Source organism: Trichogramma pretiosum, unplaced genomic scaffold (genome assembly GCF_000599845.2).
Source record: "Trichogramma pretiosum strain Unisexual culture from Peru unplaced genomic scaffold, Tpre_2.0 scaffold32, whole genome shotgun sequence".
In the NCBI taxonomy this organism is placed as follows: domain Eukaryota; kingdom Metazoa; phylum Arthropoda; class Insecta; order Hymenoptera; family Trichogrammatidae; genus Trichogramma; species Trichogramma pretiosum.
Window position 1 is genome coordinate 607,688 of NW_019641641.1, and position 16,342 is coordinate 624,029.

At 34.4% G+C, this 16,342-nt stretch overlaps 4 protein-coding genes across 7 annotated transcripts; 3 read left to right on the forward strand and 1 right to left on the reverse strand.

The window, feature by feature from the left end:
• Positions 1 to 5,296: 5,296 nt before the first annotated feature.
• Positions 5,297 to 9,287, forward strand: LOC106652441 (dnaJ homolog subfamily C member 11). Of its 3 annotated transcripts, XM_014371384.2 has the most exons (9): positions 5,297 to 5,662; positions 6,230 to 6,359; positions 6,439 to 6,697; positions 6,933 to 6,950; positions 7,023 to 7,336; positions 7,408 to 7,615; positions 7,678 to 8,242; positions 8,313 to 8,442; positions 8,508 to 9,287. In XM_014371384.2, the coding sequence occupies exons 1-9, from the start codon at positions 5,591 to 5,593 to the stop codon at positions 8,528 to 8,530; spliced, it is 1,719 nt and encodes a 572-aa protein (XP_014226870.1). In that variant the 5' UTR covers positions 5,297 to 5,590; the 3' UTR covers positions 8,531 to 9,287. The 3 variants fall into 3 exon arrangements, with proteins under 3 accessions (XP_014226870.1, XP_014226871.1, XP_014226872.1); XM_014371385.2 differs by lacking the exon at positions 6,933 to 6,950; XM_014371386.2 differs by lacking the exon at positions 6,933 to 6,950 and having other exon boundaries at positions 7,029 to 7,336.
• LOC106652458 (uncharacterized protein C1orf50 homolog) lies at positions 8,966 to 10,659 on the reverse strand. The gene is made up of 4 exons (XM_014371432.2): positions 10,177 to 10,659; positions 9,982 to 10,094; positions 9,689 to 9,907; positions 8,966 to 9,602 (listed from the first exon to the last, which is right to left on the reverse strand). The coding sequence occupies exons 1-4, from the start codon at positions 10,241 to 10,243 to the stop codon at positions 9,411 to 9,413; spliced, it is 591 nt and encodes a 196-aa protein (XP_014226918.1). The 5' UTR covers positions 10,244 to 10,659; the 3' UTR covers positions 8,966 to 9,410.
• A 74-nt stretch (positions 10,660 to 10,733) lies between these two features.
• On the forward strand, positions 10,734 to 16,190 carry LOC106652431 (importin-13). 2 transcript variants are annotated; one of them, XM_014371368.2, is made up of 11 exons: positions 10,734 to 10,946; positions 11,032 to 11,238; positions 11,333 to 11,497; positions 11,561 to 11,692; positions 11,769 to 12,022; positions 12,118 to 12,657; positions 12,725 to 12,965; positions 13,033 to 13,533; positions 13,606 to 14,014; positions 15,241 to 15,387; positions 15,461 to 16,190. In XM_014371368.2, exons 2-11 carry the CDS (start codon positions 11,092 to 11,094, stop codon positions 15,703 to 15,705), a joined length of 2,781 nt encoding a protein of 926 aa, XP_014226854.1. In that variant the 5' UTR covers positions 10,734 to 10,946; positions 11,032 to 11,091; the 3' UTR covers positions 15,706 to 16,190. The 2 variants fall into 2 exon arrangements, with proteins under 2 accessions (XP_014226854.1, XP_014226855.1); XM_014371369.2 differs by having other exon boundaries at positions 10,734 to 10,941.
• On the forward strand, positions 14,070 to 15,130 carry LOC111693847 (growth arrest-specific protein 8). Its single transcript, XM_023459713.1, has one exon. It carries the CDS (start codon positions 14,265 to 14,267, stop codon positions 15,081 to 15,083), a length of 819 nt encoding a protein of 272 aa, XP_023315481.1. The 5' UTR covers positions 14,070 to 14,264; the 3' UTR covers positions 15,084 to 15,130.
• Positions 16,191 to 16,342: the final 152 nt, after the last annotated feature.

The following is a 16,342-nucleotide window of genomic DNA, read 5'->3' on the forward strand; positions in this document are numbered from 1 at the left end:
GCCGCCTTCCTCCTCCACCGCTTCTATGCTTCTATATATTACAGCCAGCCCGCGACTACATCTTACGAAAGCTATGCCTCCGCTCCGTGTGTACGCCTGTATACTCTTCTCTATCGCGATATATACACGCGAGCTTCCCTATGTCGACTCTCGATCGATGATTACCTCCTGTGTGTTGCTGTAAACACTGCTATCGACAACTTCGAGCGCCTACACACCCAACGTGTCCTTGAGCGCTATTCAAAACAATGCAACACGATGGATTCGTTAAAGCATCTGCTATCGGCGATACGTGTACTAGCGAGGTTCTAGTTGGTATGTCAAAAATGCGCCAGGAAAGCTGAAAATGACTTTTCTGCTAAGTTGGCGGCAGCGCATATGTCGATTCGCCAAATTCGCACAACCTTGTTACGTATGTATATAATAAGCGCTACGCGATTTCGAGGCGACAAAAAAAATTGTTGAGCAATCCTGTGTGTACGAAGGAATCGAGGTCATTGTCAGAGCTTGCGTGCAATACGTCCACTCGTCTCTCGCCTCCCAAAGCTCGACTCGGCCGTACAGAAGAAAATGAAAAAGTGCCTATCTGGCGAATCGCTTCGTGGCCGTGATTATCTCTGTCTCTCTTTCTCGCGATATTCCAATTGTAACTCGGTGCAGTGTATAATCGACGATCTTCTGTGCCCGCGGCTGTATCTCCTCGCCGTGCACGAGAACGTGTTCGCTCTTCTTTGCATTGTTTAAATAATATAATGATCATACCCGAAACCCGGAGAGACGTGTGGACGAGCGCCGATCAATGTCGTTTGAGCCCCCGAGGCCACAGGAAACAGGAACAGGTGTATAATATCGACGATCGCTTCGCTCGAATTGTTTTCAATAATTAACATCGAGCTCGTTCGCTCGAGAATGCCACATTTGCACTTTTCGTCCAGCTTCAACGTTCCATTACACGTCCAACTATCAAAAACGTTTCTTTGCGATGACGGTGGTGGATCGATCTGCTCGCGATTCAACTTGATCGCACGAGTGACAAGACTTGATCGGTAAGTAAATTACGTCCTAACAATACTGAAAAAATTTAAATTTGACCCGAATCGAAGTATACGAATACACGAATAGCGAACATTAGCGAAATATACGAATCGATAAGGAAACATAAAGCTCGACCTCAAGAGCCAAAGAAAGAGATTAAATGAATCTTGACGAAGAAGGAAATTTCAGCAAGTCGATTTTTAATAGCCTTAACGATCCGCAGTGCACGAGCGTGTATATCGCTATTCCGAGAAACAAATCGCAGCTTTCATTTCATTATTGAGCCTTCCAGGAAAAACGACGACGAGCATTATGCCGTCGAAATCAGAGTAAGCTCATTGTGAACGCACAGCGCGTACAATATATAATATAATACACCTATACGCGCGTTTAAAGCCATAACTCTTAACCCATACGCAGGTCTTGTCAGAGATCAAGTATATCGATTTTCATATAATTCGAGGGAGAGAAAAAATATTTATTCGATTTTAATTTTTTTTATTTCTATTAACATTTATTTGTTTAATTTGTTTTCTAATAAATCGAGTTCATGCGCATGTACGTGTATTTATCACATGTAATGATTACAAATGCAACGATTCGTTTCAATGAACATAAACCAGTTGAAATTCGAGATTTTTATAACATAAAATATAACTGATCATAACTTACGGCCTTAGAATGAAAATTGTTGAATATGCTTGCTTTTGATACAATTTTATTTTTCCATATGTTGCCAAATCTGAAAAAAAAATTCTTATATGTACATAAAATTCAATAAGTCACAGGTAAAATGTTTATTGTTACCACGGTAAACTTTTATTTTTTATAAAAAAATTATATGAAAGTAAGAACCTTGTTTATGAATTCAATTGGGGAGTAAATAAATAACAATGAAAATATGATACTACTTACATAAGCAATGAATAAAATTATCATAGGCTTGTTCAGGAGTACTATTTAATGGATTGACTACGGTTTGAAACGACACGCGTGTTGACATCTTCCTCCACAATTTTTGAATGGTACGGAAAAAATTCATTCGTTCCAAAATTATTTCATTATTTTCGACAACTTTTTCACTAAAAATTGAAAATTATTTTTTTTTTCATGATAGGTACAGTTTACTTTTTCACTAAAAATTGAAAATTATTTTTTTTTTCATGATAGGTACAGTTTACTTATTAAAATACTTACGATTGATGCGCTGAACTAGTTCTGGGAGACGTAATTTTGGATCGTTTCGCCGGTGGCAATAATTCGTCGTAAAAGTTTTCATCGCGATCCCGCACCGAACCACACTCCGAATCGATTATCTCAGGTTCTTCGTCAATTGACATCGGTTGAGCTTGTGACGGTTCAAAACCAATTGAATGGACAATCGGCGTTTCTTCATTTCGGTTTACTCGTCGATCTTTGTCGTTGCTCATTTCTATGTTAAGATTATCTATGCGTTCGAGAACTATACGGATGTCGCGTATAAAATGTTTGCTGGTCAACACCGGTTGAGTTTTTACCGGTTCAAAATAAATTGACTCGACAATCGACGCTTCTTCACTTCGGTTTACTTGTCGATCTTTGTCGGTTTTCGCTGCTAAGATGAGATTGTCGATTCGTTCAAGATTTATCCGTGGACTGCGTATCAAATGATTGCTGGTCAACACCGGTTGAGATTGTACCGGTTCAAAATCAATCGACTCGACAATCGATGTTTTTACATTTTCCATCACTAGTCGATCTTTGTCGGTTTTCGCTGCTAAGATGAGATTGTCGATTGGTTCAAGATTTATCCGTGGACTGCGTATCAAATGATTATCGACAACTGCAGGTAAAGCTGAATCCACTGCTTGTCCTAAGATTTTAATGAAAGATGTTTAAATTAATATAATATTCATTTATAAAATTATTGAGCATCTTATAAATAATATCATTAAAATCGTTTATAAAATTACCCTGCACAGGTTCAGGTATTATACGCATTCGTAGTTCATTCCAAAATTTTTTGAAAATCGAACGAGCCCATGAACAGCCATATGTCCTCGACATGGTGCTTGGCAAATGGAGAATCTCGGACGACTCCGGGCGAATCCGAACGATGTCTCGTTTCTAAAAATAATCAAAACATTATTTTATTAATGATCAATTCAAAATTGCGTAAATTTCGTGCTATAATTGCGTACTCTAGTGTGTACCCGAGGCGAAAGATTTTGCGGATTAGAAAGTAATAATTTTTCTTCTCCGTCGAACAATTTGATTTTTCCTCCTCGGTGGGTATGATTCTTTGTAAGTGCATCGATGTGTTCCCCTTGGCTCGTCCGTTGTTCCGAAGGCGCTTGATTTGGTTCGATCAATGCAGGTTCGATCAATGCTATCGTACTATCGTCTGTGAATATTGTACATAGGATAATAAATGACAAAGACGTACGAAAAAAAATGTACCGTGTATAGCAGGTAGCGTTGGTTCTGCTTCCGATTCCGGCAAATTTAAACTTATCTCGGGAAGAACCTCAGAGATTTCTACAAGCTCGTCGGGTAGTTGAGTCGCTTCTATACGCGGTAGATCGGCGTCCGGCATCGTCTCTTCGTAATCTAAATATTGATCGATAAAAAACACATTGGTTTGCGATGCAGGTAATTCTGGCTGCCACGTGCTCAACCTTGGCCTTTTCGGAGGGGTAGCAGCAGTCTGTGCTTGTTCGGATATCGATGACAGATCTAATGTTGCAGTCTGTATGAAACATATTGACTCATTTACGATGCAACAAATCTCTTTAAATTAATTTAATCCTTACAGGACAGGAGAATGTGTGCCTTTGCGATCGTATGGGGAAATCCGGTTCATCAAAGCGTTCTTGACTAATAACAGCAATTAGAAAATCTTCGGGTGGGCTCGATGTTATTTCAGGCAAAGATGAATCGTCATTTTCAAAATCATTATGAATTGGTTCATCCTGATCGCATGAAATACAGAGAAGAAACTATGATACTATTTTGATTGAATCAGTGCTAAAAATAATGCAAAAAAACATACTAATTCCATTCCCGATAGCTGATTTAAGTTAGTTTCGTCCATCAAATTAGTATCGACCGGTGATTCAGGAGAGAATAAATTTTCTACATTTGCTTGCGGAATTTCTTCAACGATGAATTTGTCCAAGGAGGGAAAATCGTCCATCGTTGCTTGAACGGATGCACTTTCCTCTTCGATTCTCGTCGATAATTTTTCACTCGCGTCTTTAAAAAAATCTTCACACTTAATGGATAGGGAAAAATAACTGAGAAGCTTGGCAAAGAAATTATCGTTACCTTCGAGCGATATTACTTGTTGATTGAAAATTCGCATAGCACCGTACATAATTTGGGCCAAAACGTAGAGGTGACATTTTTTCTCCCCATCGAAAAAAGCTCGAACTTGATTGCTGTCAACATCGAGCAATCGTCACGCATTTTTCTAATTATAATGAATAATTCGTCTCAGGAGTAAAGAAAGGGTGTATACCACAAGTCCACGAGGTCAATGGCATCGACTTCTGCATTCGAAACTTTATTACTTCCATTCCCGATGTAATTGGGAATCGTAGCTGCACGCCAACATACCTGTAATGGATTCTTGGGTTGATTTTTATCGTAAGAGAACAGGCTGTGCACGAAAGACATTTTGTGAACGAAAAATCAATTTAAACGTATACGAAGGAAAATTTGCTCACAACCGACCGATGGGTTGAACGAAACTGTGGAGTCGTTTAATGTAGTTTAGCAAAACAATTCGATAAAATTTGAAAATGTAAACTGTTGCGCCTTGCAAGTTCGATTTTCCAATTGCGCTTTTCATTAAATTCAACGCCGCAATTCCTATACTAGTGCTGCCACCTCTCATCTAAATCGTTCATCAAAATTGAAATTTGCTTCGCGTTTTCGAATTGATGAGGTTGGTAATAAGGCAATGAAATCGATGCCCTATATTCTAAATTTTGCTCGAGAATAGCATTAATTAAAGATGTTTCGTGCTTTTCGCTAATCAACATAACCCTGCAAAGCGCCACATGAGAATCGGTGAACATCATGACGTCGCATTGAGACGAGTTCAAAGGCATCGGGGAGTCGGCGTGGGGCAAACAGTGCACGAGCCGATGCTCGAGTGCTCCGCGGGCTGCCTACTGCGAGGGTGGGTCGTGGGATACATTTGCCAGCGCGTGCGCTCGCGCGACCTGGGCAGCAGACGAAGCAAAATTATACAGTCAGCTAAATAGCAGCAGCAGCAGCAGCAGCAGAGTGCAGCAGAGCAGCCTTGCCGGACATCTGCCTGCAGTCGACCGCGGGGAGCACGATTTCAGATTGCGAGAGATAGCGAGAGAAAGAGAGAAAGCGAGAAAGAGAGAGAGAAAGAAAGCAAGAGAGACTCGAAGAGTGTGAGTTGAAGCAAGCTCACGTCGGGCATCCCAAGTCCGAGTCGCACTCGCCCAAGGTGTACGGCTGCTGCTAGCGCGAATATCACTTTTCGCAACACGCACCTTCTTTAGAGCGCATCAAATCCTGTGTGACATCGTGTGCGAGCATGGATGAAGACGAGCGAGACCCGCACCGCATGGAGGAGGATTTCTACACATTTCTCAATGTGCCAAGAAATGTAAGCTCAATGATGCCTATTTCGCGGACAGTCCCTTACCTGCCTATTAAACTAGGGTTTATTTGCAAAATCGATCTCTCCACGTGACCCCGGCAAGTCTGCGATTTGCTGACGTAACATTGACTTTATGCACTGATACAAAAAATTAAGGACATAAACAACAAACTAGAGGAGTCGTTTTCGTCTTAACTGTTTTGTTTGATTATAAAAATCCTATCAATTTCTTCACAGCTCGTCTCATAACTCGAGTATTCTTTTAATCAGATGAAGTAATCAGTTATAGCCAAAAATACTATAAATTGGCTGCAATTATTTTAGATCTCTACCATCTGAATGCTATCAAATTTTATTTCTATTCATTAATTTTTGTCCAATATTGTTAGATATGATCAATTTGATTTGATAGTAGCTGACCATGTATGTTTCATTTTCAATCAACCATCTCACATATTTTACTATTTTGCATTTCTAAACCACCATGAAATTTTATTTTTAAAACTTACAATCCAAGCATTATTTTAAGATAATTTTTATTAAAATTAATTTCTTAAAAATTTTTGTTATCAGGCAACTCCTGAAGAAATTAGTAATGCCTATAGAAGACTCAGTAAGTGCTATCATCCTGACAAGCACACAGATCCAAATCTTAAAAAAGATGCTGAAATACTATTTAATAGAACCAGTAAAGCTTATGAAGGTGAGCTTTATAATGTATATTATTTTTCTATCAATGATGCTTCTGATTATAAAATAATGTATTTATTTGTTTGTTTCAGTATTGAGCGATCCACATAAAAGAGCAATATATGACTCACTAGGAATTAGAGGATTAGATACAGAAGGATGGGAAATTGCACTAAGAACCAAAACTCCTCAAGAGTTGAGAGAAGAATACGAAAGATTGGCAAAAGAAGAAGAAGAAAGAAGACTGTTAATGCGTACTAATCCAAAAGGGAGTGTTACTGTCAATATTAATGCAACTGACTTTTTCAGTAGATATACTGATGATTATAGTAAAGACTATGATGATGTTGGGTAAGTTTTATTTTTATGTAATTGTTCATAATTTTAATGTACTTATATTTTGTAAAATAACTAATACTTATGATGTAACTCATAATTAAGCACTATTAATAACACTAAATATGACTAGTTTCTTAATCATAATTAATAGTTTTAAGGTATATTTAACACTTACTTTAAAATCAACTCTTTTTGAAGAATGTTATGTAATTATTAATATTAATACTTTCATTGCTACTCCATGCAGTAGGAATGGCTTTGCTAGGTTTGCTCATAAATAATCCTTTTTCTTCTAACATTTTTATAATTATTATTAAGAGAAATACTTTATTATTAGGAACAGTATATTTTCAGCTGTTGAAGTCAGTGGAATGTCTTTAACACAATCAATTGAGGCCCCTTTAACATTAAAAGATACAGCTGTACTAGGAGGTGAATTAGGCATAAAAAACGGTGTTGGTTCTGGTTCAATCAATTTTGCTGTTAGGCGTCTTGTATCTCAGCGAGGTTGGTTTGAAGTAGAAGTAGGTGCAGGAAGTGGACCAACGTTGGGTTTTCGAGGATATAGGTCATTGACTAAACGGATTTTTTTCAATGGTGGAACTGTACTAAGAGTCAATCCAAATGAAATAACTCCTGGATTTGTAGGAAGTATGCCAAATTAACTTATGATTAATATAGATAAAATTGATCAAACAATTAACATCAACATTTGTTTACAGCTCTTACAATGCAGTTAGATACTCACACAATTGGATACCTTACATGCAGAGCAGGAATTCAAAGTGGAATGAATACAACTATTGTTAGAAGTACTCCTCAATCATACACTGCCTTTTCAATTGAATTTGCACTACTGCGTTCATTTGTTAGTCTTAGCTACACTCATAAATTAGAGGAAAGACAATTAGACCTTAAAGGATGTGTAAAGTATGTGTATTTATTAATTTAAAATTCAGTAACCAATCAAATAATAAATAATTAAATTATAGATTGGGTACATTTGGCTGGTTTGTGGAGTATGGAGCAGAAAAAAAACTTTCTCAACACACAACAGTTTCCGCAATGGTACATGTTGGAACACCTACTGGAGTTAGTCTTAGAATAAAACTCAAACGAGCATACCAAACTTATAACTTTCCTATCCGATTGAGCGACGATTTGTATCCAGCACCAGTGTTTTATGCTACAGTAGCTCCTCTCATAAGTTGGGTTCTTTTGAAAAATTTCGTTGTTGATCCTATAATTCGAGAACGAAAACAACGAGACAGAGATAAGCAACGAGAAGCGAATAAACGTATAAAATTGGAAAAGCAAAGAGAAGCTAAAGCAGCTATAGATTTGATGAAAGCTACTTTCAGTAGAATTAGAGCTGAGGAAGAACAAAGGAAAGGTTTAGTTATAACAAAAGCATTATATGGGAGGTTTGTTTATCCTCATGGTGCGAGTCCTGCCGAAGAAGCTGCTATTGGACAAAGAGATGAAATAATTGACGTGACCATTCCATTGCAGTGCCTCGTAAAAGATTCTAAACTCGTACTACATAATGCGTCCAAGGTAAAATATTTTGTTTTCAATCGTAACTATAATGTAAAAATTGAGAAATTTTCATTTTACTTTTCATTAGAGCCAATTGCCTGGTTTCTATGATCCATGTGTTGGAGAAGATAAGCAGTTACTCTTGCAGTATTTGTTCCACATGCAAACTCATGAATGTTTAGTAAAAGATGCTGAACCTCTAAGGATACCAAAACCATGTATGTTTAATAATAAATTTTAATTTTATATTTTCATGCTTCCTTAATTGCTATTTCTTTTTTAGCTCATCGTGTAAACACCACATGACATAGGAGAAATACCCATGAAACCAAAGGTCGCAACGATCCTTTGGTTTACTTGCCATGGAGATCCAACTGATTCTTTTATAATAAGTTTTGTTCAAATCCCTGTCTTTACTAAAGAATCAATTGTTGAAAATTTTGTTTAATAATAGTATATAAACTTCTTTATTCCAATGGCTGTTTAAAAAATGAAACCAAATTATCAAAGTTAAACAATTACTATCAAATTGATTATAGGAAATTTAAAGTAATTTTGTGTGTGGCAAAAAATTAGGATATCTTTAACAAGGTATAAATACTATTTTTGACAGTGAATATTTGTAAATTCTATGAATTCTCATGCATGTTAAAAATTTTTAATGTCCTGACTTACAATAGAATGAAAGTACTGTAAAAATTAATTTTGAAATCGCCAGGAACTCATTAAAATGCGCAGAAATGGTGGAAAAACTATTTTTTATTGATCAAATTAAATCGCTTTTCTATGCACTGATCTTATTGCAGGAAAAAATGTTTACTGAAACATAATTGAAGTTGAAATAGAAGTGGAAGTTATGTAATAAATTGTACAATTGATCATCAAGTTTTGCTACAAAAGCAAGCTGTTATGTGTTATAATACAAAATGTAGCTTATTATGTTATTAGATAAACGAGGGCGAATAAACTTTTTTATAATTGTTGAACATCATAATACTAACCATCAAAATGTTATTTTATTTTTTTCCATTAAATAATAAAACGTAATTTCCATAAAAAATAATTCAACAAAAGTATTTAATTCAATATTGAAATAACTACAATATGTATAAAAATGGTGTTTCAGACTCTTTCAAGTCAAAAGTTCTTGCAATACATTATAACAAGAAATTAACTAAAAATATGATCAACTGTCACTTATACTCATATATTCTGTTAAGGAAACATTTGAAGAAAGTTCATTATTTTCATAGAGTCTATTTATTAATGCTAGTTCTTTATCTTTGGTTTCAACTTCTGATACTGGAGTCCAAGAATAGTCATGTTCTAATCTAAATGAACCCTTATAAGTCTGTTTAGGTCCAGATTCACCCCATTCCTTGAAAAACATGATTTATATTTGAATATTACATTAATATCGAGCAAAATTTAACTTTTTTCAAGTAATTTATAAAATTTTATTACCTGTGGACTTAACATGGAAAAATATGATTGACCTGACTCTTTTTCATATAGATGATATATATTTCCTGGATGTTTTACAAAGTTACATGCAGCATGGTGTCTTGATGAATTTTCTTTTGCTTCCAACAAAATACGATGAGCTTGTTGTTGTAAAAACCTCATTTGTTCCGCAATAACTTGCAATTTGCTGCAGGCACTTACTTTAACTGAGTTATCAGCCTGTGAAATAAATTTTGAAAAAATGTATCGTGTGTATTGGTATCTATTTAAGGACTATAAATCGATGTAATTACCTTTTGTATTTCCATAGCTAATTCAACCAGATCATTGGGAGCTTTTTTAGCTATAGCTTTTGCATCAACTAGTTGTACATTTAGAGGAGCCATGTTTCTCTCAACTAAAGCCACTGCAATCAATATCAAATCAATCAAAATGTGAATTTATATAAAAAATTTTTGAACAATTTCGCAAACACAAATATACAGTACCTTTATTTGGAGTGCAATCCATAGTGTATAAGTCGGTATTCTTTCGTTTTAAATAATTAAATACCATCAATTACGGTAATACACAGTATCGTAAAAAACAGGTTAAAACAAAACACCAAGAACACTTTACCGTTTGCACTTTTGAAACGTTAAAAAAATCCAAATCTGACAATAACTTATGGAACTTCAGATTGTTTAAAAAAAAACCAATCTATAATTTGTTACAGATATTTTTACTGGTTACTATTTAAATGAGATTCTTGATCGGCGAGTGTGTATGCTACTTTGTCACCTTTGAACAATTAGTTATGCCGGGATGAACATCCCCGTAATATTATGAAATATATCTGCCGTACGAGACTTTTTTCGTCATACACTAATCGAAACATGTGAAATAGAGCGAGTTATATTTTTTTACTCGCCATCTGTAGGTGATCAAGCAAAGTCCACTTTTCTCAAAAGCACATTATTATTGTAAGTTGATTCTAGGACTTCACATTATACAGCATTAGAGTATTAGACTCTTTATGAGCTGACAGTTTTTACTACTACTGTGACACCACAGAGGTGCGCATTGATATCTGCACATGTATAGATAAATACATTATACTAAATATAAAACGACCTTTTTTCATTTACACACAGCTATGTTGAAGCTTATCCTTATTTCAAGGTCTAAATATACTTATTTTTATGCGAACGTACTTCTGCGTAAAAATTCTTTACCTAATTTGAGTTCCTAAAATTTAGCCGACTATTTTGAACGTAAGGTTAATGTTAATTTTCAAAACACTATGTGTCTATTTCAATTTTTCACTACTTGTCATAATAATGTTTTTGTTAATTTTTTTACAGCTATCATTGATTTAAGAAGTTTTTATTTTTTATGACAAGAGTACATCGAATTATTTAAAAATGGATCAAACTCAAACACTAAACATCGAAGATGCTCTCAAAACGTTTTATGCCAGTGGAAATAATGAAGCTCATTCTTGGCTAGTCAGATTACAAGAATCACAAGAAGCTTGGTCATTGGTTTGGAAATTATTAGATTCCTCAAAGGTATGGATTCAAGTATAATAATATTTTAAAATTTAATTTTTCATTAAAAGTTATCTTCAACTTGACAATTGTCAATATGATAAAATTTTTACAGCCACCAGAAGTGCAATTTTATGCTGCAAATACATTATATAGTAAAATTTCAAAACAATGGTGCGAAGTTCCAAAATCTGAATATTCTGCTTTGCAGTCTCAAATAATACAAGCACTCAAACATTCTAGTGGAACAAAAATCATTGCATCTAGGCTCTGTCAAGCTGTAAGAATAAAATATAAAAAAAAACCATTAAAATTTTTTGTATTTTAAATTTTATTTATATAGTTAGCAGCATTCATGGCTAATTATGAAGATACGAATAGAAGTGCTGTAGATGAAGTAATATGTTCATTACCTTGTGATACCCCAGATACAACGAAACTGGTCATGAAAATTTTTGAAGCTTTACCCAGCGAAGTAATTTTTCATTTCTTCGATAAATGAGTAATGAAACAAGTAAATTTTACAAACATTTAAATTAATTTCTTTTCAGTTTGATAAATGCCAACAACATAATGAGTTGAAAAATCGCCAAAACATTTCCCGCAATTGGAGAAAAGTTGCAGAATTTCTTCAACAAATTTTCCACTCTTGTAGTCAGTCTAATGATCCTTCCAGCAATTCTATTTATATTCTATGTTTAGAGTGTGCAGCATCATGGTTAAAAGTTGACTATTTATCTTTGGACACTGTGGAACGTTTGTTTCCATATTTTTTAATGGGATGTAGTCGATTTTTACCAAAAAGGTAAGATTTCACTTCAATATTCATGATATAAGAAGAAATTTTTCAAAAATCTAATATAATGAGATAATTTAATAATTCAAACTTAAACTAATTAGCGAAGATATGGATGATGCTGATGCTACACATGGGTGGGAATTGGCTCTTGAGTGCCTTACAATGAGTATTGTTAATTTAGAATTAACCAAGAGGCCATTACTTTTTTTTGAATGGACACAAAATTTAATCCTCATGGTACAGGATCATGGTGCCAAACATTATTACGATCTACTTTCATCTTTAGGTGAAACACATAGCAGAACTATTTTATTAGCTATTACACCTCAACATGAAAACAACACTGTATCAAATGAACAACACAAATGGTTATCGCAAAAGGTCATTGATTATCTACTTGAATGTTGTGATACACCTGGGCGGTACCCGACTGAAGAAAAACAAAGTTGTATACCCCTTGGATTTTGGTATGCTTTACAAGATGATTTAGACACTTTGGAAACACCAATAGATATATTGGCTAAAAATGAATTACAACCAATTTACACTAGACTAACTCATACATTGCTTAAAAAGTCAACTTTACCACCACCAAATGAGGCTGGTTCTAAAGAAGATAAAGAATTGTTTAGAATTTACAGGTAATTAAAACTTCACCAGTACAATTTTAATAATTTGCAAATAATATATTTTCAATCATTCTTATAGGCAAGATATCAGTGATACTTTAATATACTGTTTTAATGTTTTGCGACAAGATCTTTTGGTACTCTTAGGCCAAAGATTAATGGTTCCCAATAATGATGTTTCTCGATGGAATGAAGTTGAAGCATCTATACATGGTTTTAGAGCAATTTGTGATCATGTGATTGATGAAGATAACCAATATATTGCTGCAATAATGGATTTGTTGTTAACAAATATACCTTATGACATATTTCCGCGAGAAGTGAGTTGAAGTCTTAATATGATTCTGATTTGAATATTTAAATAATCATTACTAAATCAATTTTTAGGTTTTATGCAGTGCTTGTTCAGCAATGGGTGACTATGCTGAATGGATCTATAATAATCCAGAGCCATGGTTAGAACGAGCCTTACACTTAGTTATTTTAGGCCTAACAGCAGGTCCTATTACTTCGCCTGCAGCCAGTTTGGCTTTAAAAGACATATGTCGTGAGTGCAATAAACATTTGGAGCCTCTTGCACCCACTATTCTTCAAACTATCGGCCGAACATTACCAAACATTACTCCAGGAGGAGGTGAAGACTTGAGATTAATGTATGCAGCTGGAAAGTTGTTGAACTCTCTGTCGCTAGAAAGCGACCGAATACAGCATTTGGACGCAACAGTAGGATTATGTGTTATGAGATTGAAACACTTCTTGCAGTCATCGAGCAATGACGCGCAATTTGGTGTCATTAATAATTTTAAAATGATCACTACGTTTTTTTCGAGTTTAGAAAAAAACATTGGTAATGCAGTATTGAATGTTTTGATACCAATATTTCAAGAAGTACGTAATTATTTATTCATATAAATCATTTTTCAAATTTTTTAATACGGATCTTGTGTTTATTATTAATAGATTGTTAGTCACCCTGTTTGGAGAAAGGATGAAAAGATTATAGAAGCAATGTTTCATTGTGCGCAGAAGGCGATCACAACGATAGAATGTCCGGAACAAGATGCTCAATCACTTTTCTCGATACTTTTAACATCTTATAAAATTTATCCTCATCCAGCTGCTTTAGATTTTCTAAAATTATCAGTTTTGATGTTTGGTCGAGCTCAAGCACATTTTATAGGACCTATTTTTGCAGAAATTAACTCAATAACGTTACAAGCAGTCGCAACTTGCAGAGCAAATGGTGATTGTATATCAGACTATTCGAAATTATTGGAAGAATATTTATCGTTACTTGGTCATATATGTAAAAAAAATCCGGGACTATTGTCTCAAGTATCGGATCAGTTACTCGAAATGCTAAGATGCGGTAAGTTAAAAAATATATTTGCATTTATTTTTAAAAATCACACATAAAAGATAATTTGAAGTTCACACCTGTTTGTTCTGCTTGATTGACGTTACTCAGGAAAGCGTTAAAATTGTTGATCGTGTAACCATAACAACCATGACTTTTTCCAAGCACGCTGACTCATTCGGTCAAAACGTCACTCGAGTGAACTTAACTAAATTATTTGAATTTTTACTCTCTGCCACCTCGGGTCGAAAACCTTGTCAAAATGCCAAAAGCAGGTAAGGGATCGGGAGGCGCCGGAAAGAACAGTGCCGGCGTCGATATTGCCAAAATGACCAAAGAACAACTGGAGGTTTACTCGGCCAAATTACTCGAAGAATTGGAACGCGAACGCGAAGAGCGCAATTATTTCCAACTCGAACGAGACAATATACAAACGTTTTGGGATATAACTCGTCAGCAGCTGCAAGAATCAAAATCACTTAATCGTGTTTTAAAAAAGGAAGCTCATGATTTTACTAAAAAATTTGAGGATGAAGCTTTACAATCGAGAAAAAAGTTCACCCACCTCGTTCATACTTATCAAACGGAAGCAGCGACCATTAATGTGGAACACTTAGTAGCTTTGAAGAAATTCCAAAACCGTTTTGTGCAGAAAAAAACAGAAATAATCAACAATAACAACAATGCCATGAAAATTCAAAATGAAGCCAATCTAGATAATCTCGTTCAAACACAAGCTCTAAAGTTGCAACATAGAAAAGTATTGGAAGAAGCTAAAGAGGAATTCAAACGGAATACCCTGGACATGCAAGATAAATATGACGAAAAAATAGCTGCTTACAGAAAAAATTTTTCTCTCAGACACAACGTCGAGATTGCTGAAGTTGAAGAGAGAAAAAATGAACATGTAGATCGATTATTAAAAGAACACGAGGCTGCTTTTCAAGAGCTCAAAGCATTTTACAATAATGTTTTGCTGAACAATTTGTCAGTTATTGAGGGACTGAAAAAGAAATTTAGTCAAGTAAAGAAAAATGAAGTAAAAATGATGGGACAAATTAAGGATAAAGTTGACGCGTGATAACTAAAATATGTAATAAACAGAGTCTGAGGTGGCAGAGATTGAAAAATTTTAGTGAGTTAGAATATAAAATTATAAATTAAAACATAATTTACAGTAATGAAAATTTAGTTTGTTTGAATGTATGAAATTTTTATCAATTACTTTTACCTTATAGGAATAGGTTGTCTACTGTTACCTGAATATGCTACTGTTAAGGCTGCTGGCTACTTTTTAACACATGCCATTACCACAAGTCCACATTTACAAACTTTTATACACCCTGTCGGTCAAGAGTTGATTTGTGTTCTCCTACAATGCATCGGTAATTACTTCAATTACCATAAAATTATTGTATGTCTTTTTACACTTTACTTATAATAATAAAATATTTATAGGAAGCGTTACACCAAGATCACAGCTTGAGCCCCACGCAGAAGTGCTCCTTGCTTTAAATAAAACCTGTTTCGAATGGACAGCTGAGTGGCTACAAATTGCGCTCATACAGGCCAATGCAGTGACTGAAAACCAACGAAACATGTTTGTTCAGGATGTACTACGCGAAAGAACAAATAAGCGTCGTCTTTACAATAAGCTACAAGATTTTAGTTTGCTGTGTCGACAATCAACGGGAGCAAAGTAAACTGTGGTCAAATTTTCAATATTTAAAAATTAAAATGAACAATGATATTTAATGAGTTTATCTACCAATGTGTGATAACAATTGACGAATAACTTTTGTATCGTTCTACTTTTGTAAAGTATAAGTTGGGCGTATGAAAAAATTGTCATAATTAGAATTAAGATATCATAACTATTAAATCCAATGTTATTTCTTTTAATTTTTGCTTAGTCCGATGAATACTCATAGACGTAGTTATCGAATTTTCTAGATAGGTTTGTTTCATATGAACTTGCAATCTTAATTTTCATAAAATTTTTTTATAGTAAGACTCAATTTATGAAATTAAAAATAAAATAAAATTTTGTTCTATCTTTACATGTAACCTATGTATTAAATTTGTGTTCATAATTTTTAGCGCCATATAATAGGAAAATAACTACAGAGTGTAATTAACACTAAAAACAAAACATTTTCTTTTGTTTTATAAATAAAATAAATAATATAAATTTATCGAATTGATTTTTTAAGTATTATATTGGGTTACCTAATTTTGATAGAGATTTTTAAAAGTAAAATTTAAAAGTTTACATTTAAAAAAAATTTTTTGCGGTTAGCCTAAGAATGAAAATATATCGATAGGTTTGGGCAATAATCT

What these genes read in the sequence shown, in the direction of transcription:
- LOC106652458 (XM_014371432.2), bottom strand. Translation starts at nt 10,243, where the DNA reads ATGGTATTTAATTATTTAAAACGAAAGAATACCGACTTATACACTATG. An exon ending in TAGCTATGGAAATACAAAAG is followed by an intron (nt 9,908 to 9,981) that starts GTAATTACATCG and finishes TTTATTTCACAG; the next exon opens with GCTGATAACTCAGTTAAAGT. An exon ending in TTTCCATGTTAAGTCCACAG is followed by an intron (nt 9,603 to 9,688) that starts GTAATAAAATTT and finishes ATGTTTTTCAAG; the next exon opens with GAATGGGGTGAATCTGGACC.
- LOC106652431 (XM_014371368.2), top strand. Translation starts at nt 11,092, where the DNA reads ATGGATCAAACTCAAACACTAAACATCGAAGATGCTCTCAAAACGTTT. An exon ending in CATCTAGGCTCTGTCAAGCT is followed by an intron (nt 11,498 to 11,560) that starts GTAAGAATAAAA and finishes TTATTTATATAG; the next exon opens with TTAGCAGCATTCATGGCTAA. An exon ending in ACTCGAAATGCTAAGATGCG is followed by an intron (nt 14,015 to 15,240) that starts GTAAGTTAAAAA and finishes TTTACCTTATAG; the next exon opens with GAATAGGTTGTCTACTGTTA.
- LOC111693847 (XM_023459713.1), top strand. Translation starts at nt 14,265, where the DNA reads ATGCCAAAAGCAGGTAAGGGATCGGGAGGCGCCGGAAAGAACAGTGCC.
- LOC106652441 (XM_014371384.2), top strand. Translation starts at nt 5,591, where the DNA reads ATGGATGAAGACGAGCGAGACCCGCACCGCATGGAGGAGGATTTCTAC. An exon ending in AACTCCTGGATTTGTAGGAA is followed by an intron (nt 7,337 to 7,407) that starts GTATGCCAAATT and finishes ATTTGTTTACAG; the next exon opens with CTCTTACAATGCAGTTAGAT. An exon ending in TACTACATAATGCGTCCAAG is followed by an intron (nt 8,243 to 8,312) that starts GTAAAATATTTT and finishes ACTTTTCATTAG; the next exon opens with AGCCAATTGCCTGGTTTCTA.